This window comes from Capra hircus, chromosome 26 (assembly GCF_001704415.2).
Source record: "Capra hircus breed San Clemente chromosome 26, ASM170441v1, whole genome shotgun sequence".
Classification (NCBI taxonomy): Eukaryota; Metazoa; Chordata; class Mammalia; order Artiodactyla; family Bovidae; genus Capra; species Capra hircus.
Window position 1 is genome coordinate 129,031 of NC_030833.1, and position 27,368 is coordinate 156,398.

The 27,368-nt window shown below is 61.5% G+C and overlaps 1 protein-coding gene and 1 pseudogene across 2 annotated transcripts; both read right to left on the bottom strand.

Annotated features, from left to right (window-relative positions):
- Window positions 21,335-27,065, bottom strand: LOC102183057 (annotated as a pseudogene). Its single transcript, XR_001917340.1, has 8 exons — window positions 25,924-27,065; window positions 24,778-25,086; window positions 24,091-24,394; window positions 23,659-23,952; window positions 23,268-23,582; window positions 22,837-22,872; window positions 22,019-22,156; window positions 21,335-21,624 (listed from the first exon to the last, which is right to left on the bottom strand). The product of XR_001917340.1 is annotated as a scavenger receptor cysteine-rich domain-containing protein SCART1-like (transcript).
- Window positions 26,054-27,059, bottom strand: LOC106503889 (scavenger receptor cysteine-rich domain-containing protein SCART1-like). The gene is made up of 2 exons (XM_018041697.1): window positions 26,864-27,059; window positions 26,054-26,217 (listed from the first exon to the last, which is right to left on the bottom strand). Exons 1-2 carry the CDS (start codon window positions 27,057-27,059, stop codon window positions 26,075-26,077), a joined length of 339 nt encoding a protein of 112 aa, XP_017897186.1. The 3' UTR covers window positions 26,054-26,074.

Consider the following 27,368-nt stretch of genomic DNA (forward strand, 5'->3'; position numbering starts at 1 on the left):
CTCTGTTTTTTAATATGCTGTCTCGGTTGGTCACAGCTTTTCTTCTGAGGAGCGAGCGTCTTTTAATTTCACGGCTGCGCTCACCCGCGTCTCCTACATCGCAGCAGATTCTTTACCATGAGCCACCAGGGACCCTGGATAGCAGTATGGGGATTCCTTAAAAAACTAGAAATAAAACTGCTATGTGAGTCAGCAGTCCCGCTAATGGGTACACACCCTGCAAAAACCATAACTCAGAAGGACACATGCACCCCTATGTTCATCGCAGCACCATAGTCAGGACATGGAATCAACCGAAATGTCCATCCACAGAGGAAAAGGTGAAGAGGCAGCGGCATATCTGTATACAACGACTATCACTCAGCTGTAAAAAGGGACGAAATGTGCTATTGGCAGCAACATGGTTGAGCCTAGAGATTATCAGACAAGCATCATATGGTGTCACTCATATGTGAAGTCTAAGTATTTTAAAAAACACAAATGAACAAACAGAAGCAGACTTGTAGATACTGAAAACAAACTTCTGGTTACCAAAGGGGTGATGGGGAGGATGAACCAGGAGCTTGGGATGAAGCTGAGGGTAACCCAGCAGGACTCAGGAGACGTCTGAGGAGCCTCACAGCCAAGTTGCCACAGGGGCGGGGCGTGTTAAAAGAAAAGGAAATCACAGCTAAGTAAACAAGCTGTGCCTATAAAAACCACTCATCTAAAGGACACTGAGGATAAACTGGGTAAAATTAAGCATTAAACAAAGTTCATGAAATACAAGAGAAATGATGCTTTCATAACTAAATAAGCTCTGACCTCTGAAAACTGACCAACTGCTCCCGATGCTAAGTATTCGCGAGTTTTTTCTTTATTTTCTGTAGGAAGAGGAGGGCAAATACAAGGACCCTTCCCCCCCCCCCCCCCACACACACACACACTGGCTCACTGTATCTCACTGTAAGCACTGTTCACTGAACCCGTAGTAGGCAAGGGGCGCTCTAAAAGGCTGGAAGAAACGGGAGGAGCTACAGGAGCTGCAGATGCATCTATTCTCTCCTGGCTGGTACAGCCGCCGTAGCAGCAGACACGACACGACACAACACACAGCCTCCAGGCCTTTCCAAGTGGAAGTTATATACGCTCACAGCACAGAAGTAGCCCATGGCCAAGCGAGCACCTCGTGACACGCACGTGCAGTGCTCTAAGTGACGCCAGCTGCTACGTGATCGTTACTTACAAAACACGGGGCGAGATCAGAGGACATCGGGTTAGACTGCCCAACCACAGCCATCTTGGCTAATTTGCTCTTTCCCTACATTCCACACCTTCAGGGGTTTCTTGCCTCATGATCTGCATGCATCCATCTTCTGCTATACTCCCCTGGCGAGCAACACTGACCTCCGAACCCACCTCCTGCAGCAGCAGTAGACGCAACAACAGCAAACAGCTGCATTCCCAACACACAGCAAAGCCCCAGGCCAGGCGCCACCCGGGGCTCTCACCCAACACACAGCAAAGCCCCAGGCCAGGCACCAGCCGGGGCTCTAGCCCAACACACAGCAAAGCCCCAGGCCAGGCGCCACCCAGGGCTCTCACCCAACACACAGCAAAGCCCCAGGCCAGGCACCAGCCAGGGCTCTCGCCCAACACACAGCAAAGCCCCAGGCCAGGCATCACCGAACACACAGCAAAGCCCCAGGCCAGGCGTCAGCTGGGGCTCTCGCCCGACACACAGCAAAGCCCCAGGCCAGGCACCAGCCAGGGCTCAGCTGCAGCCCCTGCCCTCAGGGGGCTGAAGGCCCGCCCACCGCACGGCCAAGTCTGTCACTGTCTGCCCTTGCACCTTTGCATCTGTGTCGCCCAGATGGGACCCCTGCCAGTTCGGGCCCCCTTTAGGATCTGCACACTTTCAAAACAGCATCTCACACGCCGTCCCTGGACTCCTCTCAGCAAGGACCCACAAAACCATAGGTGCCAGGCCTACCCCGTACCCCAGAGTTGCAAAAGCCAAACTGCCAAGGTCTCCCCGTGCTTTTGCCAAAGCTGCTTATTCAAGCCGACAAACTCCGCCGAGTGTGTGGTTGGTACGCGTGAACCCAGTCGCGCTGGGAGCCCCTTGGGGATGTCCCCCCAGGCCATAGGCTACTCATGCTTCCTACCTGCTGCACAACGGGGCTTGCTGCCAGGTGGGGACCTGCAGTCTCACAGCGTCATCATCATCGTCCTTAGTCTCACAGCGTCACCATCACCGTCACTTACGGCCTCACTGTCAGAGGTGCTGGGCTCTTGCTCTAACTCCAATATACGTTGCTCCAGCTCTTCCAAGCATCTCTGCACGCTGCGCACCGGCGTCGCATAGGGTGCGATCCGCATTTGCCTTCAGGGCAGTCAGGAAAATCCACCCCAGGGCGCCAGAAGCAGCCCGTGCCGCCTTGTTCAAGCAAACGGGAACTCCCTGCCCCTAACGACTTTCAGTGCTAGCCAGTGACCCGTCCGGCGCCTCTCCGTCTTCCACTGGAGCCCACGCCCAGAGGACCGCAGCCACACGGTACCACGTGCCCTATGGTGGCCCCTGGCTTCCTCCATCCGGTGAAGCCTCAGGCTCTTCTACCTGCTGGGTGTCCTGCTGGCCACACCGACTGTCTCGCCATATCTCACTGTGTGCACTGCTCACTGAACCCCTGGTAGGCAAGGGGCAAGCTAAAATGCGGGGAGAACATCCGAGGAGCCGTAGGAGCTGCAGACACGTTTATTCTCTCCTGGCTGGTGCAGCAGCCATCAACAGCAGGCATAACAGAACAGAACACCACACACCTGCCAGGGATTTCCAGGTGGAGATCATATGTGCTTTCAGAACAAAAGGGGCCTGTGGCCAATCAAGTGCCTGGTGACGCATGTGCAGTGCTGTGAGTGACCCCAGCTGTCAAACAACCATCACTTACAAAGCATGGGGCAAGAGCAAGAGGGCATGGGGCAAGAGAGCCTGACCACTGCCATCTTTCCCTCCACGCACCCACGCACACACACACCCAGGAGCTGGCCTCAGTGTTGAGGCCACATTCCTCCTCCCTACCAGAGAAAAAGGAACTGAGATACGGAAGAGAACCAAAGCAAATGGAAACCAAAACAGCAGGTCTATTGCCTGAAAAAGCATGTCATGGAGGAGGGGATCTCGCCGAGGGCAAGAGCGTGCAGCCCTGGCCTGGAACCTAGTGGAGGCAGGGCCCCAAGTGTGCAGTACACGTGTGTGTGCACGTGTGTTCACAGTGCTCGCACAGCTTTGAGGTCTGGATGTGTGAAAGCTGTCCACTCTGGGCCAGGTGGGACCCGTTATCTCACTACAGGCTTCAGCCCTCCTCCCACCCTGGCGTTTCTCTGTCTGCATCCTGCCGGCACACAGACTGGAGACAAATATGCGCCCCAGCGCTTTGCATGTCTTCTTAGAGATGCTTTATTGTTCTCACATTCTATCTGTTCAGTTAGCTGTCTGGGGCTGTGCTGAGGCTCTGTTGCCAGAGCAGGGCTTTTCCCTAGTGGTGGCTCGATCCTCTCACTGCGGGGGCCTCTCCTGTTGATGAGCGCATGTCCAGGGCGCACGGCCTCCAGCAGCTGCGGTTCCCAAGCCCCCGAGCACAGGCTCCATAGTTGCGGCGCACAGGCCGGCTGCTCCTCAACACGCGGGAGTGGGCGCCTCCCAGATCGGGGACGGAACTCACGGACTCTCTACCACCGAGCCACCGGGGAAGGCCTCACACGCGTTTTTAAGGAGACAGTCGTCAGCAAGTCTGACCGCAGGGTGAACGTTTCTTTCTTCTGATGCCTCTTGCACACATTCTCCACTTAAGAATATCTTGTTTGTAAGAATAAAAATGTTGCCTGAGTAGAAACCATCACAATATTGAAAAATAATGATCCTCCAATTAAAAATAAAAGTCGCCTGAAAATGGAGAACTATCAGGGCAATGGGGAAAAGCGGACCCCCACTCCTCACAAATCACGTGTGCTGGGAACAAAGCTCCGCTGAAGGGTCGGAAGGGAGCAGGGGCCCCCTAAGAGCGGCACAGCGCGAGCAGGGGCACCGCCGGCGTCTGGGACCCAGCCCGCCCGCTCAGAGGGGAGGTGGTGGGGGCGAGACCCCCAGGCCTGGCACCCGTCACCGCTGGATGGGAACCGGCAGAGGCGTGGACTGGGCATCTGCACTGTCCAGGACTCTGTGGTTAATGAACCCATTCCCACGAGCGCAAGGCGGGACTCTTATTAAATCGAGGGAGTTTTATTAACGTCAGGAGAGGAGGGGATCGTTAAGGGAGACAAATCTGTCAAAACTAAGAAGACCGAGGCTCGCCCTGGAAGCGCCCCAGGGCAGAAGAGCCGGTGGAGAAGGAGCAGTGGGCTCACAGCCCCGTGCACGCCGTACCCACATCGTCGTGGCTGGACCCCGAGGACGCCTGCAAGGGGGGCTCCTGCCCCACCTGCGGGGGGCCACCTCCCTGCAGCGTGACAGGTGTGTCCTCTGCGGGCGGGTCACCTGGGGCCAGAGGAAGCGTGGGTTACCAGGGTCGTCAGTACCAGGGGCTCCCACGCTCTGTGCCTGGGCAGGGCCCGCCGGGAGGCACGGAGGGTTGCCCAGGACACTCCGGTCCAGTTTGTCCAAAAGACTCGCTGGAGGAGTTCAGGACATGTCCTGGAGGGAGAGAGTAAGGGAGGGCTGCCTGACTTGTGACGACTGCTCACCAGCCCTCCTGGCCCCGGACCCCAGCACATCCTTGGCGGTGGGCTCTGTGCTGGGCTGCTCTGACCCACCCCAGGAGCCTCAGTTCAGGTGCTTAACTCCCCTGGGTTGATTCCAGGTGTGCTCTGCCCCCCAACCCTTAACCACCAGAGCAGAGTGTGTGGGATCCCAGGGATGGGTCAAGATTTGTTGACCTGTTGGCACCTGTTATCACTCCTCCTCATGGGCCAAGAGACTGGCTGGCTTGGCTGGGTCTCCTAAGGGCAAAGGGGCCTCGGGGAACCCAGGACAGCTAAGAGGGCATGCAGCCAGCAAACGCCGCATGGGCAGGGGGAGGGGTGCACACTTGTGTGTCCATGAGCCTAGAGCCCGGCCCTGCTGCTGCCCGTCCGGAAGTCCCCCACAGACCTCCTGCCACCCTGGGAGCACAAGGCTCCTCTCTGCTTCTGGCAAATTGGTCCCCACCCGCCCCTGAGGCCCTGCCCTAATGTCACCTGGGGTCTGAGGCAGGACCCACCCCATCACATCTCTGTACTTTAACTCTGCTCAGCACATGTCCTTGTCTGACCCCAGAGACCTTGTCCTCCCTGCAGCCTTTACATACAACCAGGCTGCCAGCACCTGCCAGACACTCACGCCCCATCTGTTCACGACAAGCTCTGCCACCTGCCGCATCACGGACATATGTCTCGCCAGAAGTGGCAGAGGGCTGTGGGGAAGGTCGTGGTAGCTATGCCTCCCCATCCTGATGACAGCCTACACCAGAGGCACAAGGCCCACACACTCACCAGTCAGGGAGGTCCCAGGCCTCAGGTCTGCACCACGTGAGTCCACCCATTCCTCAAGGATCTGCTCATAGATGACCTCAGAGACTTCCTCATACCCTTGGGATTCTGCAAAGGACACACTGGGAGACCCCGCCCTGGGAGGCCCTGGAGAAAGCAAAGCAGCCACTATACGGGTGGGGAGCAGCCCAACCTGCCAGGGCTGCCTCCTGATTAAGGCAGATGTTTGCAGGTAACAGTGTCCTCAAATCAGTCTCCAATTCCAGCCTCGGCACTCTGGGCCCTTGCGGCCCTGGAGCTAAGGACACCTGTCCCAGGCCAGGGGCTCACCGTGTCTTCACCTCACTTCACCCTGCACCTCTCCTGTCTGTCCCAGCCCTTCTATCCCAGGCCCCTCTATCCCATGCCGGGGGCTCACAGTGTCCTCACCGGCCCCAGCACCTCTCCTGTTTGTCCCAGCCCCTTCACAGCTCCAGCTCTGCCTCCAAATGGAGGTGTGGACTCCAGTCATGTCCCAGGTCAGCAGCTCTCTGCACCTATGAGTCTGCAAAGGCAGCTGGGTGCCCACACAGGGTCGGACAATTCAGAGAGATGGGTGACAATGTGGAACCCAGGTCAGACCCATGGCAGGGGGCTCGCACACCAACATACAACCCACTGTTCGTCTTTGGGAGCAGCAGTCTAGACCCAGACAGCAAGAGAGAAAGCTACCTCTTGCTTCAGAGATCAGAAGATTTGCAACAGGAATTTGCCTGCCTCCATCCTTCTGTCCTTAAATGTAAAAGGATTCCCAGTGCTGATGGTTATATTTTTATTAACTTGCTGGACAACTTGTAAGGTCAGCGATTAAGTGACAATTTCCTTTCTAAGCATTCACCTGCTTCTTGATAAGTCTCTGAAAGTATGCACCACAGCGCTACTGTACAAGTTCCAAATAATCACACTCTAAGAATCTCTCCCTGAGACTGTCGGTTAATTACAAAGGATGGCGAGAGCCTGCACGGTCATCATATCATAATTATCAGTACAGTGAAGGGCCCAGTAACCACACCTCACGCACTGATCGCCTGCACATTTGAACACGGTCTGACTTAACTGTACAATGGCGCTGTGAGGGTGAGGGAGCCACAAGGCCCTGGCGGGGCTGGGCTGGGGCTCAGCCCCACATCCTCAGTTTAACGCCTCTCTGGTTGAACCCAGGGTGCTCTGATTCTGCCAATGTACTGAACAGGGGCTGAGACATATCAGACCTGACGTCACGCCCGTGTGCACCCCCTCGCAGAACCTGAGAGACAGGACGCGTCCTGAGGGGCTGTGTCCAGCCGAGCCCTTACAGCTGCTAACAGGAGGCTTCCCGTCACCTCTAGCCCCTGGCCTCCTAACACAACAGGCAGGCAACATCCTGTTTTTTGTAGTCCATTCTCTATAATGAATACTGCTCCTGAAACTGCACATAAACGCAAATTCATGAAATGAACAAGGATAAGCATAACAGTTGACAACACAAAGGAGAATTCCTATCACAAGGATGCAAATGCGTGAAGTATGACAAAACTGCCTGAATCACCCTCCGATGCTGCCACTGAGCATCTCAGAAGTGGACAGTTTTAGATGAGAGCGATCACCGGTGAATGGAGCGTAGAGGCAACACGGGAGACTTGCCACTGACAGGGTGACAACAGTCGTAACTACTGAGTGAGCTGAGTCACCTCTCAGGTTCCAGGTTAGCAAAACCTTCCCCACGTTACAATTTCGCTAAAATTTATTTTCCTATGTAGTGTTCTTCTCTATAGATGACTCATTATATGTATAGTTACTAAGCAGCTAATATCTTTATATTTTAAGACTTTTTACACAAATAAATTCACAAATAAGGGAACTTCCTTTGTCAGACCCTACAGGCTGGTGGTGGTTTGGAAGAATGCTCTTCATCCTATCAAACCTGCCTCTGATCCTGGAGCTCCCGACGCAGGCAGCTTTGCCCCCAGTAGACAGCTGGTCATGTCTGGAGACACATCTGGTTGCCGAAGCATGGGGGGGAAGGTGCTGCTCAGCATCCCACGGCACCCAGGATGCCTACGGCAGAGAGTTCCTGGATCTAGCCCTCAGTGGTGAGGCCCTGGTCAGTAGGCACACGAACCTCTGGGATTACTGAAGCAGCTCTGCACCCTCCCCCTGCCCCCACCCACACTGTGTGGGGCACATGAGCGTCCATCTCCTGCTTTCTCCACTGGGTCTCCTTTCTCACTGGCCTGGATCCCCAGTGCACTCCTAAGGGCCAGCACACTTGAATTCCCAGGACACTTACCCCTGCCCCGCAGCTTCCCAAGTAGCATCCTAGCCACCAGCCCACTGAGGACAAGGCCAAGCAGTGACCCCAGGATGATGATGGCCGTGATGGCAGGCAGGGTCCCCTGTGACCCTGGCAGGGGTGCCTGGCTGGGCTCCACAGGCCCTGCAGGGAGGTGCCCAGAGGGGAGAAGCATGCTCAGTGTGGTGTCCAACTGAAGGCCCTCTTGTGTTCGTGCTGTGGGTGAAGCCCTGGGTGTGAGAGGCACAGAGCTGTGAGGCCCCTGCCTGGGGGAGCTCAGGAGACTCTGCCAGGCAGCAGTGATGCCCACGGGAGAGGAGCTTAGAGGTGTGTGCGTGTGTATATGTTGGGGGGGTGTGCATGTGTGTATATGTCGTGGAGGTGTGTGTGTATGTCCATATGTTGTGGGGGTGTACATGTATGTATATGTTGTGGGAGTGTGTGCACACGTGTGTATGTGTTGGGGTGCACATGTGTATGTTGGGGGGGTGTGTTTGCATATGTTGTGGGGGGTGTGCACATATGTATATGTTGCAGGGGTGTGTGGGCATGTGTGTATGTTGTGAGGGTGTGCATGTGTGTATATGTTGTTGGGGGGTGTGCATGTGTGTATGTTGTGGGGGGTGTGCATGTGTGTATGTTGTGAGGGTGTGCATGTGTGTATACGTTGGGGGGTGTGCATGTGTGTATGTTGTGGGGGGTGTGCATGTGTGTATATGTTGTGGGGTGTGCATGTGTGTATACGTTGTGGGGGGTGTGTATGTGTGTTGTGGGGGGTGTGCATGTGTGTATACGTTGGGGGGGTGTGCATGTGTGTATGTTGTGGGGTGTGCATGTGTGTATATGTTGTGGGGTGTGCATGTGTGTATACGTTGTGGGGGGTGTGTATGTGTGTTGTGGGGGGTGTGCATGTGTGTATACGTTGTGGGGTGTGCATGTGTGTATGTTGTGGGGGGTGTGCATGTGTGTATACGTTGGGGGGGTGTGCATGTGTGTATGTTGTGGGGGGTGTGCATGTGTGTATATGTTGTGGGTGTGCATGTTGTATACGTTGTGGGGGTGTGCATGTGTGTTGTGGGGGGTGTGCATGTGTGTATACGTTGTGGGGTGTGCATGTGTGTATATGTTGTGGGGGGTGTGCATGTGTGTGTATGTTGTGGGGGGTGTGCCTGTGGTGTATAACGTTGTGGGGTGTACGTGTGTGTATATGTTGTGGGGGTGTGCCTGTCTGTATATTATGGGGGGGGTGCACACGTGTATATGTTATGGGGGTTATGTGCGTGTATGTTGTAGGGGTGTGTGTGCACGTGTGTGACTGGCGTGAAAACCTACAGATCACTTTGGAGCAAAGCTGAAGTGCAGGCTGGCTCTGCTGGGGTTGGAGAAATGTTTGTGGCCAAGATGGAGCACAGGCCCTGGTCAATGCCAGGAAGAGTCCAGATAGGCAGGCTGACCCCTGGACATCAGCCCAGCTCCAGAGGAAAAGCCATAGAGCAACAGGGCATGACCCCACAGGGGCCCTGAGGACGCGCTTCAGGGGAGGGCTGAAGGTGGGAAGGCCAGCTAAGAGACTGCAGAAGGTGTCCAGCCAGGGCCGGCTCTGGCCTCACCCTCCTTGAGATCAGGCTTTCCTAAGCCACTCCTCCCCCGTCCGCTTTTGCCTATAAGAAAGAGGGAGTCTCACAGGCCTCCAGGTGAGGGCAGATGGCGCAGCCCACCTGTCCTCGGCCTCTGAGCTCCTGGTGTTGCCCTAGCAAGACCACTCTGAGGATGGGCAGAGGGGACCCCTCGAAGGTGGGCTGCAGCCACATTCCAGCAGGGACAGGAGGGGCATGACGACAGCGGGCTGCAGCCCCTGCCTGAGTCGGTCCTGAGCTGCCCAGCGGAACCAGGACCCCCTGCCAGCGCTCGGGTTTGCAAAGTCCTCACCCTGGACCGAGTGGAGTTCCCCACCCACTGGAGCTCCAAGGTTCCTGCACGGCCACCTTTATCCCCAGAGCAGGTTGGGGACGCCCCCACGGGATGTGGACCAACGAGGCCACATTGGTTGGCAGCTCAAGAATCCAGCACACGCATGCATACACACACATATACACACATTTACACATGGACACAGGCACACAGCACTCACACACTCACATCTTCACCCATCACACTCACAAGGAGATCCAACAGGCCCCATGTGTGCCACGCCTCCTGGTCCAGGAGGGGCTGCAGGAAGAGGGCCTGGTGAGTTCCCAAGCCCCGCACTGTGGGACTCTTGTGCCCCAGAGACCCCAGTACTTCCTCACAGCCACTTGGAAGCTTCCTGGGAACAGGGGCACAGAGGCAGTGGGAAGGATCGCCAACCCGGGTAACAGTCCCGACTGGGTAGGACACTCCACCCACCGGGTCCCCCTTTCCTCAACTGGTTTCCCCATCCCTTCCACCTGTCCGCTCACCCCATGGAGGGCAGGCAGAACCCCAGGATCACTCAGCCCATGGAGGGGCAGGCGGAGCCCCAGGATCACTCAGCCCATGGAGGGCAGGGGGAGCCCCGCGACCACTCGCCCAATGGAGGAGCAGGCGGAGCCCCCCGACCACTTAACACCATGGAGGGCAGGCGGAGCTCCTGGATCACTCGCCCATGGAGGCCAGGCTGGAGCCAGGGGCCAGGCTTGTGGGAGGCACGGCCTTCCTGCCTACACACCCAGGTATGCTGCAGAATGAGCCCACGCTCCAGCATGTCATGAACAGACAGTCTGATCCAAACCTTAAAAACATGACTCTCAGAGGTGGTGTCCCTGGGAAGCAGCCAAGGTGTGGCAGCAGAGGAGGCAGCTGCAAGGACACAGCAGCAGCCACTGGACGTGCAAGCGTGGGCCCGGCAGCGCGCTAGCTGCACATTCTCGTGGGAAACACACAGGAGCACAGAGCGGGTGCCACGTGCTGCTGCTGCTCATGCTCAGGCCTCGGCATCTTTGGAAAGTTCTCAGAGGATGTCAGCCGAGATGCTGAGGCACTCTTTTCTGAGTGACAGAACGCATGTTTCCATTTCTCTCTTCCCTACGTTAGTTTTTGAATGTGCATTATTTCTTAAACAGAATAAGACCAATAAAGGTTACTTTCGCAAAAGATTTGCCAGAGAACCAGTTTTAACAAAGAGCAGCCTGGTTGTCAGAGGAGTGTGGAGAAGGCGAGGGGTTTCTAGAGAAGTCAGGGACCTGTCAGCAGGCCTTCTGTGCAGCAGCCCCAGTGCCTCCCAAACCGCAGCCTGCGCCGTGCACTGGGCCGCACCCCAGCGGCAGACCTCAGGGACGCATGGACCTGCAGCGCCTCAAGTGGGGTCCCCATTGGGCTCTACTCACAAGGTGCCTGCCCTAATCAGTACCCCAGGTGGACTGAGAGGGCTGGGAGCCCGCGGGGAAGAGCTCACAGTCCGCTCTGAAGGGGGTGTAACCAGAATGCCAGGGGCAGGAGGCATGCAGAGAAGGGCAAGGTGCACCCTTCCTGAAGTCCCGACCCTCTCTGACTGCTGGGCTGGCACCCTTACTCTGTTCAGGCCTCACCCACTTACCTGCCAGCTCACTTTCCTCCAACCCAGGGACCTTCTCCCCCTGACCACCCCCCACTCCCAGGACCCCCAGATGTCCAGTGCACACCAGCCTTAAGCCAGGCTGGCCCACTCTGCCGGCCAGCAGGCAGGCCCTGACATGCACAGGGGAGCATGGTGGGCTCAGACACCCAGGAAACTCCCTGTGTGCCCCCACAGCTCTGTGAGGTCTGCCCTGGACCTGGTGACTTCCCCTCCTCACTGCACCCGAGGCTCTGCCCAGCCTCTGGACATTAGCCTGATCACCTTCCTCATCAGGGCTCCCATCCAAGAGAGACCTTCATGTTCACGTTCTCGCAGCACCAGCAGTCCCTGAGATCACAGCAGCATCTCTCTTACAGCCCAAGGGTGGGGCACAGGGGAAGGGCCAGGAGGTGGGTGACAGCAGATAGAGGCACTCCAAGAGCCCGCGCCAAATGGTGGCCACCGCAGGCTGGACAGGCCCGAAGCTAAACACAGAAGGGCAGGCGGGAATCAGTAGCAGGCTGGCCAGACCCCGAAGCTAAACACGGAGGGCAGGCAGGAACCAGTGCAGGCTGGCCAGGCGCTGAAGCCAAACATGGAAAGGTAGGCGGGAATCAGTGGCAGGCTGGCCAGACCCGAAGCTAAACACAAGAGGGCAGGCGGGAGTCGTGGCAGGCTGGCCCAGACCCCGAAGCTAAACACGGAGGCAGGCGGGAGTCAGTGGCAGGCTGGCCAGACCCCGAAGCTAAACACGGAGGGCAAGGCGGGAGTCAGTGGCAGGCTGGCGCAGGCCCTGCAGGGGAGGGAGCACAGGAGAAGTAAGCCTGGTTCCTTCCAGGGTGCTGAAGGTGGTAAGGTGGGAGGTGGGAGTCGAAGAAAGGTCTACACATGGGGGAGGGACCCAGTCATTTTGCCAAACTGATACCAGACCTGCACAGGGAAAGAAGACACAGGGCACCTGGATTCCCAGAGAGGGTGGTCTAGGGGCTGCGGCCACAGGGGCTTGGTGGGGGCATCAGGGCTGGGACATGCATGGACGGTGGGGACCCTGGCACAACACCTGAGCCAGGCCAAGCAAACGTCCGGCAGAGGAAAAGGAGGGGTGGCCCGTAGCTGGTTCATCAGGGACCCGTCGCGGCGCACAACACACCACACAACACACACACACACACACACACACACACACACACACAAACTCAGGAGAACCGTGAGGCAAGCGTCCATGACGAGCTGAAGACCCTCGGAGCCCACCCCAGACCAGGACGAGGCAGAGAGGGGGCCGAGAAACAGACCCCGGGCGGTGGTGGGCGTCTGAGTGACTGAGATGAATTATGGATGAGACTTTAATAAAACTCTTTAAGAAACAAGGAGGATGAAAGCCCCAGGCACACTGGCCTCTCCCTTGCCCTGGTCTCACTGATGTCCCCTGGAGCCCGGCTCGTGGTCAGCACTCCCCGCGGGGCAACAGGCCACTGTGGGTCTTCTTCCGCAGCCTGATGGTGTGAGAAGCCCAGGCTATGTAAGAGCCCCACCTCATTGAGAGAGAAAGACACGCTGTTGGGACGCTCAGCAATTCCCTCAGAGACCAGGAACTCCTGGCCTGGCTTCCTTGCTCACCATGAGGCGGCAGAGGGCGACGACAAGGACGCGGGCAGGGGCAGGCTGCTGCTGGGCGCCTCCTCCCAAAGCCTGCTCAGCCCATACAGCGGCCTGCCGCTCTGAGGAAACCCAAAGAGAAGCCCTTAGGGCCCCTCCTAAACGCGAGTGTCTGTCGCCTGAGAAGATTCTAAGTCTTAAGGGACAGCTCGGAGGGGGAGCCCGGCACCAAGCTTGCGGGCAGGGAGTGGCACACGCACGTTCGCGGGAGAGTCTCTCCGGCTCTCAGATTGTAGGGGCTGGCGGCGGTGGCGCACCGGGGCGGCAGCAGCCAGTAGCGCAGGAAACAAGCGTCTCATCGGACGCACATCGTAGCAGAGCTGCAGCACCGCGCGCTCAGGGGGCGCCCTCCTCCGCGCGGCCCTCCTCGGGCTCGGGTCTTCCGCGCGATCGTCATCTCCTCCTCCGGCGCCGCGGACGGTCCAGCAAGCCGTCGTCTCTCTCCCCGCAGCAGCAGCTCCAATGTCCGTCATAAACGCCTGTCAGAGGCAGACTGCCGCCGACATTCCAGAACACTGCAGGGTCACACCGGAGCCTTTAGCTGAGACATCCGAGAGTTAGGCCCGCCACGGGGCCCCTGCGGGGTGGACCGCTGGCTGTTCTGCAGTTCCGCCACCAGCCGCCACACGCTTCCCCAGGCACAGCGTGGGGAGCGGCCCCAGCTGCATGGAGACAGAGGGGTCCAGACGTCCCTGGGCCCCTCTGTCACCCAGCAGCCCTGGACTGTGGATTCGCCCCGTCTGGCCCCATCTCAGTGTCTTCCAGCTCACCAACTCATGGATTTACTTCGCAGGAAGGCCACAAGTTGTGGCAGAGGGCAGGGAACAGACGGTCTCAAAGCACCCCCCCCCAGCTCCCCAACCCCAGGGACCAGGGTCAAACTTCCACCACCGTCACACCCCACCTACCCTGCAGGCGCTTCTGCCCGGAACACTGCGCCCTAGGACCGCAGTGAGATGACGACCAGCAGGGTGCCGAGGGCCAGGCTGAAAGGTCATGGGCAGAGTCCCCCAGCCTCGAGGGCAGCGCCAGGACGCAGAGGACTGCTGGGAGATCGGGAGAGGAGGTCTCCCCCTGTGTGCCTGCTCCTCAAGGCAGTTGACCGTACCCTCGCCTGGACCACAGGAGCCTGTGCGGGGGGGGGGGGACCCCAGGGAGAGGTGGGCCCTGTGGTCAGCAAACAGCGCTAAATCAGGAGGGGGTCCAGGAGGGAGGCGCCAGGGAGAGCAAGCTCTTAGCGTCCTGACGGCGTTGACTCAGACTCATCCGTTCTAAGAGGACAGTGTACCGGAACCGAACCCCTCAGTTGTAAAGAAGCCAGAGGAGAGCCCCAGCAGGTGTGCCGCCAGCAGGGCCCGGCTGGCCGACTCTTCCCTGGCTGACTCTGCCGCCTGGCCAGGCACCTGCAGAGATGAGCATCTCCAGCAAACGGCAGCTCCTGGGTCCTGACTTCCCACCCACACAGCCAGGAGATGTGGAGAGTCCGCACCGCACCTTGAGGCCAAGAGCACCCGTACAGGCCCCTCCCAGGTGGGGCAGAGCCCAGCAGGGCCCCCGTGCAAGACCATTAGGGCCCCTCTAGGTGGGGCTGGCCCACCCTCGGGTGGGGGCAGGGCCCGCCGGGCAGAGCCCCTTGGTGGGCAGGGCCCCCATGCAGAGCCTCCATGCAGGCCCCTCCAGCTGGGTTCAGGCAGGAAGGCCAGAGCTTGAGGCCTGAGGAAGTGCTCCACCTACGCCGATGCTGAAACGTATGGGTGACGGCTTCTCTGTCCCTGCAGGAGAAGTGGGTGGGAATTTCAAGTAGGTACCCGAATATGGCCAGCAAGCCCCCGCAGCAGCACCCAGCTCCCTGAGGCTGGAGAGGAGCGAGTCATGAGAACGGGGCCTCTGCCGCCAGCGTCCAAGGGACCAGCACCGAGCAGCTTCAGGCCGGATTCTGCAGCACCAGGGCTGACGGGGCCTCAAAGGAAACCCACCAGGCACTCCATCCCATGACGCTTAGGAAGGCGCTCACCTACCACATCACAGCATGGAGGGGCAGACGGAGCCCCCTGACCACTCAACCCATGGAGGGCAAGGCCGGAGCCCCCCGAACCACCTCGCCCAATGAGGGGCACGGCGGAGCCCCCAAACCACTTACCCCATGGAGGGCAGGCGGAGTCCCCGACCACTCACCCTGCGAACAGCGCACACGCCGCGGTCCTCCTTTGCCCGGCAGTCTCCGTGGCCCCATGGCTCCGCCGGGCCAGCCCACAGCGAGGCCTCGCTGCCCCAGCAACCCACCTCATCCCAGCCACAGAGGCCCCTGAGCCTGGTCCGAAGGCGGCCCACCGCCAGGGCGTCCACAGCCCGGCCGCACCCCCAGCTGCCGGCAACAACCCGACCTCGCCGTCCCGCCAGGTCCCAGGAGTCCGTCACACGCACGTGACCCCACTCGCCCGCGTGCAGCACATCCACGCGCCGCACAGCGGCCCGGCCGCGCGGCCAGGCGCTACCTGGAAGCTGCTGCGGAGAGAGAGGCCAGTCAGAGCCGGGGCGCCGCGGCCCCGTGAGGGGGTTCCGGGGGGCTGGGCCCGACTCACCCTAGCCACAGCGACGCCCGCGTCCCGGGACCGCCCTCTGCGGGACAACCAAGCAGGGCGCCGAACGCGCACCGCGTCAGCGGGGCTCGGTGCCCCACAAGCCGCACGTGGCTCAGCCCAGCGCACCGCCCCCGCGCGCTGGGCGCCCGCCGCCATCCTAGTCTGCTCCACTGGCGCCCTGGTCAGTAGGCACACGAACCTCTGGGATTACTGAAGCAGCTCTGCACCCTCCCCCTGCCCCCACCCACACTGTGTGGGGCACATGAGCGTCCATCTCCTGCTTTCTCCACTGGGTCTCCTTTCTCACTGGCCTGGATCCCCAGTGCACTCCTAAGGGCCAGCACACTTGAATTCCCAGGACACTTACCCCTGCCCCGCAGCTTCCCAAGTAGCATCCTAGCCACCAGCCCACTGAGGACAAGGCCAAGCAGTGACCCCAGGATGATGATGGCCGTGATGGCAGGCAGGGTCCCCTGTGACCCTGGCAGGGGTGCCTGGCTGGGCTCCACAGGCCCTGCAGGGAGGTGCCCAGAGGGGAGAAGCATGCTCAGTGTGGTGTCCAACTGAAGGCCCTCTTGTGTTCGTGCTGTGGGTGAAGCCCTGGGTGTGAGAGGCACAGAGCTGTGAGGCCCCTGCCTGGGGGAGCTCAGGAGACTCTGCCAGGCAGCAGTGATGCCCACGGGAGAGGAGCTTAGAGGTGTGTGCGTGTGTATATGTTGGGGGGGTGTGCATGTGTGTATATGTCGTGGAGGTGTGTGTGTATGTCCATATGTTGTGGGGGTGTACATGTATGTATATGTTGTGGGAGTGTGTGCACACGTGTGTATGTGTTGGGGTGCACATGTGTATGTTGGGGGGGTGTGTTTGCATATGTTGTGGGGGGTGTGCACATATGTATATGTTGCAGGGGTGTGTGGGCATGTGTGTATGTTGTGAGGGTGTGCATGTGTGTATATGTTTGTTGGGTGTGATGTGTGTATGTTGTGGGTGGCATGTGTGTATGTTGTGAGGGTGTGCATGTGTGTATACGTTGGGGGGTGTGCATGTGTGTATGTTGTGGGGGTGTGCATGTGTGTATATGTTGTGGGGTGTGCATGTGTGTATACGTTGTGGGGGGTGTGTATGTGTGTTGTGGGGGGTGTGCATGTGTGTATACGTTGGGGGGTGTGGCATGTGTGTATGTTGTGGGTGTGCATGTGTGGTGTGTGGGGTGTGCATGTGTGTACTGTGGTGTGGGGGTGTGTGCATGTGTGTATACGTTGTGGGGTGTGCATGTGTGTTGTGTGGGGGTGTGCATGTGTGTATACGTTGGGGGGTGTGCATGTGTGTATGTTGTGGGGGGTGTGCATGTGTGTATATGTTGTGGGGTGTGCATGTGTGTATACGTTGTGGGGGGTGTGCATGTGTGTTGTGGGGGGTGTGCATGTGTGTATACGTTGTGGGGTGTGCATGTGTGTATATGTTGTGGGGGGTGTGCATGTGTGTGTATGTTGTGGGGGGTGTGCCTGTGTGTATACGTTGTGGGGTGTACGTGTGTGTATATGTTGTGGGGGGTGTGCCTGTCTGTATATTATGGGGGGGTGCACACGTGTATATGTTATGGGGGGTTATGTGCGTGTATGTTGTAGGGGTGTGTGTGCACGTGTGTGACTGGCGTGAAAACTCTACAGATCACTTTGGAGCAAAGCTGAAGTGCAGCTGGCTCTGCTGGGGTTGGAGAAATGTTTGTGCCAAGATGGAGCACAGGCCCTGGGTCAATGCCAGGAAGAGTCCAGATAGGCAGGCTGACCCCTGGACATCAGCCCAGCTCCAGAGGAAAAGCCATAGAGCAACAGGGCATGACCCCACAGGGGCCCTGAGGACGCGCTTCAGGGGAGGGCTGAAGGTGGGAAGGCCAGCTAAGAGACTGCAGAAGGTGTCCAGCCAGGGCCGGCTCTGGCCTCACCCTCCTTGAGATCAGGCTTTCCTAAGCCACTCCTCCCCCGTCCGCTTTTCCTATAAGAAAGAGGGAGTCTCACAGGCCTCCAGGTGAGGGCAGATGGCGCAGCCCACCTGTCCTCGGGCCTCTGAGCTCCTGGTGTTGCCCTAGCAAGACCACTCTGAGGATGGGCAGAGGGGACCCCTCGAAGGTGGGCTGCAGCCACATTCCAGCAGGGACAGGAGGGGCATGACGACAGCGGGGCTGCAGCCCCTGCCTGAGTCGGTCCTGAGCTGCCCAGCGGCACCAGGAGCCCCCTGCCAGCGCTCGGGTTTGCAAAGTCCTCACCCTGGACCGAGTGGAGTTCCCCACCCACTGGAGCTCCAAGGTTCCTGCACGGCCACCTTTATCCCCAGAGCAGGTTGGGGACGCCCCCACGGGATGTGGACCAACGAGGCCACATGGTTGGCAGCTCAAGAATCCAGCACACGCATGCATACACACACATATACACACATTTACACATGGACACAGGCACACAGCACTCACACACTCACATCTTCACCCATCACACTCACAAGGAGATCCAACAGGCCCCATGTGTGCCACGCCTCCTGGTCCAGGAGGGGCTGCAGGAAGAGGGCCTGGTGAGTTCCCAAGCCCCGCACTGTGGGACTCTTGTGCCCCAGAGACCCCAGTACTCCTCACAGCCACTTGGAAGCTTCCTGGGAACAGGGGCACAGAGCAGTGGGAAGGATCGCCAACCCGGGTAACAGTCCCGACTGGGTAGGACACTCCCACCCACCGGGTCCCCCTTTCCTCAACTGGTTCCCATCCCTTCCACCTGTCCGCTCACCCCATGGAGGGGCAGGCAGAACCCCAGGATCACTCAGCCCATGGAGGGGCAGGCGGAGCCCCAGGATCACTCAGCCCATGGAGGGCAGGGGGAGCCCCGCGACCACTCGCCCAATGGAGGAGCAGGCGGAGCCCCCCGACCACTTACACCATGGAGGGCAGGCGGAGCTCCCTGGATCACTCGCCCCATGGAGGCCAGGCTGGAGCCAGGGGCCAGGCTTGTGGGAGGCACGGCCTTCTGCCTACACACCCAGGTATGCTGCAGAATGAGCCCACGCTCCAGCATGTCATGAACAGACAGTCTGATCCAAACCCTTAAAAACATGACTCTCAGAGGGTGGTGTCCCTGGGAAGCAGCCAAGGTGTGGCAGCAGAGGAGCAGCTGCAAGGACAGCAGCAGCCACTGGACGTGCAGCGTGGGCCCGGCAGCGCGCTAGCTGCACATTCTCGTGGGAAACACACAGGAGCACAGAGCGGGTGCCACGTGCTGCTGCTGCTCATGCTCAGGCCTCGGCATCTTTGGAAAGTTCTCAGAGGATGTCAGCCGAGATGCTGAGGCACTCTTTTCTGAGTGACAGAACGCATGTTTCCATTCTCTCTCTTCCCTACGTTAGTTTTTGAATGTGCATTATGTTCTAAGCAGAATAAGACCAATAAAGGTTACTTTCCAAAAGATTTGCCAGAGAACCAGTTTTACAAAGAGCAGCCTGGGTTGTCAGAGGAGTGTGGAGAAGGCGAGGGGTTTCTAGAGAAGTCAGGGACCTGTCAGCAGGCCCTTCTGTGCAGCAGCCCCAGTGCCTCCCAAACCGCAGCCTGCGCCGTGCACTGGGCCGCACCCCAGCGCAGACCTCAGGGACGCATGGACCTGCAGCAGCCTCAGTGGGGTCCCCATTGGGCTCTACTCACAAGGTGCCTGCCTAATCAGTACCCCAGGTGGACTGAGAGGGCTGGGAGCCCGCGGGGAAGAGCTCACAGTCCGCTCTGAAGGGGGTGTAACCAGAATGCCAGGGGCAGGAGGCATGCAGAGAAGGGCAGGTGCACCCTTCCTGAAGTCCCCACCCTCTCTGACTGCTGGGCTGGCACCCTTACTCTGTTCAGGCCTCACCCCACTTCCTGCCAGCTCACTTTCCTCCAACCCAGGGACCTTCTCCCCCTGCACACCCCCCACTCCCAGGACCCCCAGATGTCCAGTGCACACCAGCCTTAAGCCAGGCTGGCCCACTCTCCGGGCCAGCAGGCAGGCCCTGAACATGCACAGGGGAGCATGGTGGGCTCAGACACCCAGGAAACTCCCCTGTGTGCCCCCCACAGCTCTGTGAGGTCTGCCCTGGGACCTGGTGACTTGCCCTCCTCACTGCACCCGAGGCTCTGCCCAGCCCTCTGGACATTAGCCTGATCACCTTCCTCATCAGGGCTCCCATCCAAGAGAGACCTTCATGTTCACGTTCTCCAGCACCACAGTCCCTGAGATCACAGCAGCATCTCTCTTACAGCCCAAGGGTGGGGCACAGGGGAAGGGCCAGGAGGTGGGTGACAGCAGATAGAGGCACTCCAAGAGCCCAGCGCCAATGGTGGCCACCGCAGGCTGGACAGGCCCCGAAGCTAAACACAGAGGGCAGGCGGGAATCAGTAGCAGGCTGGCCAGACCCCGAAGCTAAACACGGAGGGCAGGCAGGAACCAGTGGCAGGCTGGCCAGGCGCTGAAGCCAAACATGGAAGGTAGGCGGGAATCAGTGGCAGGCTGGCCAGACCCCGAAGCTAAACACAGAGGGCAGGCGGGAGTCGGTGGCAGGCTGGCCAGACCCCGAAGCTAAACACGGAGGGCAGGCGGGAGTCAGTGGCAGGCTGGCCAGACCCCGAAGCTAAACACGGAGGGCAGGCGGGAGTCAGTGGCAGGCTGGCCAGGCCCTGCAGGGGAGGGAGCACAGGAGAAGTAAGCCTGGTCCTTCCCAGGGTGCTGAGGTGGTAGGTGGGAGGTGGGAGTCCAGAAAGGTCTACACATGGGGGAGGGACCCAGTCATTTGCAAACTGATACCAGACCTGCACAGGGAAGAAGACACAGGGCACCTGATTCCCAGAGAGGGTGGGGTCAGGGGGCTGCGGCCACAGGGGCTTGGTGGGGGCATCAGGGCTGGACATGCATGGACGGTGGGGACCCTGGCACAACACCTGAGCCAGGCCAAGCAACGTCCGCAGAGGAAAGGAGGGGTGGCCCGGAGCTGGTTCATCAGGGACCCGTGCGCGCGCACACACACACACACACACACACACACACACACACACACACACACACACAAACTCAGGAGAACCGTGAGGGCAAGCGTCCATGACAGCTGAAGACCCTCGGAGCCCACCCCAGACCAGGACGAGGCAGAGAGGGGGCCAGAAACAGACCCCGGGCCGTGGTGGGCGTCTGAGTGACTGAGATGAATTATGGATGAGACATTTAATAAAACTCTTTAAGAAACAAGGAGGATGAAAGCCCCAGGCACACTGGCCTCTCCCTTGCCCTGGTCTCACTGATGTCCCCTGGAGCCGGCTCGTGGTCAGCACTCCCCGGGGCACAGGCCACTGGGGTCTTCTTCCCAGCCTGAGGTGTGAGAAGGCCCAGGCTATGAAGAGCCCCACCTGCATTGAGAGAGAAAGACACCTGTTGGGGACCCTCAGCAATTCCTCAGAGACCCAGGACTCCTGGGCCCTGGCTTCCTGCTCACCATGAGGCCAGAGGGCGAGACAAGGACGGGGCAGGGGCCAGGCTGCTGCTGGAGCGCCTCCTCCCAAAGCCTGCTCAGCCCATACAGCGGCTGCCGCTCGGAGGAAACCCAAAGAGAAGCCCAGGGCCCCTCCCTAAACCGCGAGTCTGTCCCTGAGAAGATTCTAGTCTAAGGGACAGCTCGGAGGGGGAGCCCGGCACCAAGCTGCGGCGGGAGTGAGTCACACGCACGCGCGGGGGAGCTCTCCGGCTCTCAGATGTAGGGGCTGGCGGGGGCGGCGCCCGGGGCGCAGCAGCAGTAGCGCAGGAACAGCGCCACGGACGCCACGACGCAGAGCTGCACACCCGCGGCGCTCAGGGGGGCGCCCTCCTCCGCTGCGCCCTCCTCGGGCTCGGGCTCCGCCGCGTCGTCATCCTCCTCCTCCGGCGCCGCGGACGGTCCAGCAGCCTCGTCCTCCTCCCCCGCAGCAGCAGCTCCAATGTCCTCATAAACGCCTTCAGAGGGCAGACTCCCCGACATTCCAGAACCTGCAGGGGTCACACCGGAGCCCTTTAGCTGAGACACTCCGAGCAGTTAGGCCCGCCCACGGGGCCCCTGCGGGGTGGACCCTGGGCTGCTGCAGTTCCCCACCAGCGGCCACACGCTTCCCCAGGCACAGCGTGTGGGAGCGCCCCCAGCTGCATGGAGGACAGAGGGGTCCAGACGCCCCTGGGCCCCTCTGTCCCACCCAGGCAGCCCTGGGACTGTGGATTCCCCCGTCTGGCCCCTCTCAGTGTCTCCAGTCACCAACTCATGGATTTACTTCGCAGGAAGTTGCCACAAGTTGTGGCAGAGGGGCAGGGACAGACAGGTCTCAAAGCACCCCCCCAGCCTCCCCACCCCCAGGGACCAGGGTCAACTCCACCCACCACACCCACCTACCCCTGCAGGCGCTTCTGCCCCGGAACCACTGCGCCCCTAGGACCAGTGAGATGACGACCAGCAGGGTGCCGAGGGCCAGGCTGAAGGTCATGGGCAGAGTCCCAGCCTCGAGGGCAGGCGCCAGGACCAGAGGACTGCCTGGGAGACAGGGAGAGGAGGGTCTCCCCTGTGTGCCTGCTCCTCAGGGGCATTGTGACCCTCGGCCTGGACCACAGGAGCCTGTGCGGGGGGGGGGGGACCCAGAGGAGAGGTGGGCCCTGTGGTCACAGCGCTAAATCCAGGAGGGGGTCCAGGAGGGAGGCGCCAGGAGAGCAGCTCTTAGCGTCCTGACGGCGTTGGACTCAGACTCCGTGTCTAAGAGGACAGTGTACCGGAACCGAACCCCTCAGTTGGTAAGAGAAAGGCCCAGAGGAGAGGCCCAGCAGGTGGCCCAGCAGGGCCCGGGCTGGCCGACCTTCCCTGGGCTCTCTGCCCGCCTGGCCCAGGGCACCTGCAGAGATGAGCATCTCCAGCACGGCACTCCTGGGGTCCTGACTTCCACCCACCAGCCAGGTGGATGTGGGAGAGTCCACAGCACCTCTGAGGCAGAGCCCCTACAGGGCCCCTCCAGGTGGGGCAGAGCCCCCAGGCAGGGCCCCCGTGCAGAGCCCCATGTAGGGCCCCTCTAGGTGGGGCAGGGCCCCTCGGGGTGGGGCAGGGCCCCCGGGCAGAGCCCCTTGGGTGGGGCAGGGCCCCCATGCAGAGCCCCCATGCAGGGCCCCTCCAGCTGGGTTCAGGCAGGAAGGCCAGAGCTGAGGCCTGAGGAAGTGCTCACCTACCCGATGCTGAACGTAGGGTGACGGCTTCTCTGTCACCTGCAGGAGAAGTGGGTGGGATTCAAGTAGGAGCCCGAACTATGGCCAGCCAAGCCCCCGCAGCAGCACCCCAGCTCCCTGAGGCTGAGACAGAGCTCATGGAGACGGCCTCTGCCCCAGCGTCCAAGGGACCAGCACCGAGCAGCCTCAGGGCCGGATTCTGCAGCACCCAGGGCTGACGGGGCCTCCAAAGGAACCCACCAGGCACTCCATCCCCAGACGCTAGGAAGGCCTCACCTACCCATCCACCCCATGGAGGGGCAGACGGAGCCCCCTGACCACTCAACCCATGGAGGGCAGGCGGAGCCCCCCGACCACTCGCCCAATGGAGGGGCAGGCGGAGCCCCCCAACCACTTACCCCATGGAGGGCAGGCGGAGTCCCCCGACCACTCACCCGCACAGCGCACACCCGCGTCCTCCTTGTGCCCGCAGTCTCCGTGGCCCCATGGCTCCGCCGGGCAGCCCCACAGCGAGGCCTCGCTGCCCCAGCACCCCACCTCATCCAGCCACACAGGCCCTGAGCCTGGTCCGAAGGCGGCCCCCGCCAGGGCGTCCACAGCCCGGCCGCACCCCAGCTGCCGGCACACGACCTCGGCGTCCGCCAGGTCCCAGGAGTCGTCACACACGGTGCCCCACTCGCCCGCGTGCAGCAGCTCCACGCGCCCCGCACAGCGGCCCGGCCCCGCGGCCAGGCGCACCTGGAAGCTGCCTGCGGAGAGAGAGGCCAAGTCAGGGCGGGGCGCGCGGCCCCGTGAGGGGGTCCGGGGGGCTGGGCCCGCACTCACCCTAGCACACGACGCCCGCGTCCCGCGACGCCCTCGCGGACACCAGCAGGGCCGCCGACACGCTGCACCGCGTCAGGCGGGGCTCGGTGCCCGCACAGCGCACGTGGCTCAGCCCCAGCGGCACCGCCCCGCGCGCGGGCGCCGCCGCCTCCTAGGCTCGCTCCACTGCTCCGCAGCCCAGCTGCCTGCACACGACGGCCGCGCCGCGCAGGCCCCAGGCCTCGTCCAGGGACACCTCCACGCGGCCGTCGCAGCGGCTCTGTCCGTCCCTCAGCCGCAGGGCGGTGGGGAGACCTGGGGGTGGCGGGCGGGACACTGCAGGGCGGCTGGGCCGGCGGGCGGGACCGGCCCGGCCCGGGCCCAGGACGCCGCCTCCTGGCGCAGCCCCGTCCGCTCCCGGCCTCCCCTCTGGCCGCGCTCGTGCTGACCCACCTGAGCAGACGGCGGCGGCCGCATCGCCGGGGCCACAGGCGGGCGCCCCCAGGGCGCTCAGGGCGCAGTTCCACAGGTACGGCTCCGTCCCCACGCAGTGCACCTCGTCCCGCCAGAGCGCGGAGGCCCCGCCGCCAAAGTGACCCCCCGGGGGTGCGGCCACCGCGCTCCCACAGTCGAGCTGGTGGCAGAGGACCGTGGCGTCTGCCAAGTCCCAGTGGGCGGCGCAGAGGGGCGCCCAGGGCCCCTGGACCTGGAGCTCCACGCGCCCCTCACAGGCACTGCTGCCGTTGACCAGCCGGAACTCTGCAGGGGAAGGGGGTGTCGGCGTGGCTCCACCCGCCCCCCCAACCGAGGGCCCTGCTGTTTCTTCCCTTCACACCCAGGGTGGGGCTCCTGGGGCCCCTTCTTTGCCAGCTCCCCACCCGCCTCAGCAGCAGTGCCCAGCAGACACATGTGTGCAGGGCTCTGTGCTGGCCTTGGGGGCACATCCCTCTGTCCCCAAAGCCTGCTCCCTCTCCTTCCTGCCCACAGCCCACAGAAGCAGCTCTTCCTCAAGGGGAAGGGCTCACCTCCTGGCAGGAGGCCCCCTGGAGCTGGGCCAGCTGCACCCCGAGAGGGTGGGGGCAGCACAGAGGGGGCTGTCAGGGAGGGGGCAGGGCCCAGCCTTGGAGCCCCCCTCCCGGCCTCACCTGAGCACCTGAGCCCCGCATCCTGGTCGTGCCCACACCGGAGCCCCGGCCCTCGAGGGCAGTGGAACAGCAGGGACTCGTTGCCCGCGGAAGGCCTCGGTCCACACGAGCCCCGAGCCCTGGCCAAAGTGGGCGCCCTGGGGTGTGGACACGGCCACACCACACTGCAGCTCCCGGCACACCACGTGGGCAGTGGCCAGGTCCAGGTCAGCGTCACAGACGGTGCCCCAGGTCAGGCCACGCCTCACCTCCAGGCGCCCAGCACAGGAGTGCCCGCCACCCGCCAGCCGGGCCTCCGTGTGCCCTGGAGGAGGAGAAAGTTCCACCAGTGACAGAGTTGGCTCAGAGCTCAGCCCTGAGTCCCCCCGCCCCGCCACTGTGGACCCTGAGCAGTCCTGCTAACGGCAATCATCGTCCGCTGGCAGCAGGCGCCTGCTGAGCACTGGGAGAACCGATGGCCTGAGGCCACTCCGTCCCCATCAGAATGAACGCTGCACATCCTCTGCCTGCCCAGGGTGGTGGCACCAAGACCCTCCTGTCTCAGAGGCTAGGTCGAGGCCCCCTGAGGGCATGCCCCCGAGGGCACCAGGGAGAGTGGACGCTTTACCCCATTCCCCCCAGAATGTACCAGGATGCAAGAGACCAGATTGCTCCCACTACCGACCCTGACTTGAGTGAGGCCCACAGCGGTCACAGCCAGCACAGCGCAGACGCGGCACAGGCTGGGACTGCAGCAGCCCTCGGCTCCAGCCCGCGCCTCTCCTGGGCCGCCCTGCACCCCTGCAGCGGGCAGCTCCCGGGGCACCGGCTGTACGTGCCCCGGCTCCATCCTGTGCCGTCACCTCTCCTCTCTGTCCAAAGCGAGGAGGAGCTACAGAGTCCGTTCTCAAGACTTTCCTGTCTTCCTCGCTCACCTTCCCCGGCATGCTCTTGCTTCCCCGACGACAGGTGGGCTGCACAGGGGCCGCCCCCCCCACCCCGACGATGGTGCCCCAGGCCTCAGGCTGGACTGGGCCGGCGGGAGGCACTCCCGGGGCGCACTCTGCTGCAGCCCACTCAGAGCACAAAGGGACGGCCAGCACACGGCCGGCTCCCTGCTGTCCCCACCCCCCCCCAAGCCAGGGTGGAGGGTCCAGCTCACCTGAGCAGACCACCTGGGCATCTCGCTGGAAGTCGCAGCCGCTGCGGAACTTGTTCAGTCTGCAGTTCCGGATGGTCAGCTCGTCGCCCCTACAGGTCATGTACTTCCTGGTGACACTGCCATCTTGGCGGGGGACCTGCAGGGCAGGGCCTCACCCCAGCTCCTGGCAGAACACCGTGGCCTCCTCCCGGTGCAGGCCACAGAGGCGGTCCACCCCGTTCACATTCCTGATCTCAGGGAGCCCTGCGCAGGGGCTCCGGCCCTTCACCAGCCGTACCTCCCGGAAAGTGCCGTCTGCAAAGCACACAGGGCGTGGCGTGCAGTACCTGCTGGCCGCGCAACCTCCGGCCTCGGCGACAGCCACCCCCAGTAGGGCCCTGCCCGGGGCAGGCCAGCCCTGGGCCTCACTGAGGGGCCAGCGCAGAGCCGCTCAGAGGCCCTCCTGGCTCAACGATCTCTGGACACCCTCGTTGATTTTGCAACACAGAAGCCTGTGTTCTCGCTTTGCTCTGGGCCCCACAAACCACCCTGTGGGTCAACTCAGACAGGACGTGAAGGGCCGGACACAGCCCCAGACCCTCCACACAGACCTCCAGGGAGAACGTTTGAGCTGGCGAAGGTGACAAGACGCCTGCACGGTCCGTGGGGCCCCCTCGCGTGTCGCCCCCACCCCTGCCTGCGCATCCGCCCCCTCACTGCTCTTCTACCTGCCCTTGCGTTCCCTCTCGGCCTCTCCCTGGACAGCAGGCTCTGCGCAGCCAATTTCGTACAGTTTACTCGTGGCTGCCTCCCCAGCACCCAGAACACTGCCGCTGCCTTGTAAAGGGGTTTGTTAAGCAAATCACTGGGACTGCTGACACAGGAGGCAGGGAGAGCTGCGAGCCGGCCTGTCTCAGATGCTCTGGGCCCCTCCTCCCCCACACCCCGACCCATGACTTACTGGAACATAGAGCCACCACCACCCACTCATAGGGGCACTTGCTCTTCGTCCAGGCCCCCAGGCCGCACCCCCAGAGGGAGGCTTCGTCTCCCCGGCAGGACACGTTGTGGAGCCAGGGCTGCACCGCCTCTCCGGGCAGCGGGACGTACTTGGGGGCGCCCACGGCCCGGCCGCAGCCCAGCTGCCTGCAGACCATGGACGCCTCCTTCAGCGTCCAATCCCGGTCGCACACGTGTCCCCATGCCCCTTCGTGCCAGACCAGCACCACCCCATCGCATGGACTGGGCCGGTAGGCCAACCGCAGGTCGTCGGGTCAGCCTGCAGATGGAACGGGCCAGTGAGGGCTGGCGACAGCAGAGAGTCGGTAGTGGTGACACAGTGCCTGGGGCCCTGCCAAGGCCCGGCTCCGAAGCCTCTGTGCAAAGCCAAGTCCCGAGCCCCGCAGAGCAGTCCAGGTGGGTGGTGGGGCAGGAGCCCTGAGTGCCGTCCTTGGCCCGCCAGAGCC

What these genes read in the sequence shown, in the direction of transcription:
- LOC106503889 (XM_018041697.1), bottom strand. Translation starts at nt 27,059, where the DNA reads ATGGTCTGCAGGCAGCTGGGCTGCGGCCGGGCCGTGGGCGCCCCCAAG. An exon ending in GGTGGTGGCTCTATGTTCCA is followed by an intron (nt 26,218 to 26,863) that starts GTAAGTCATGGG and finishes TGTGCTTTGCAG; the next exon opens with ACGGCACTTTCCGGGAGGTA.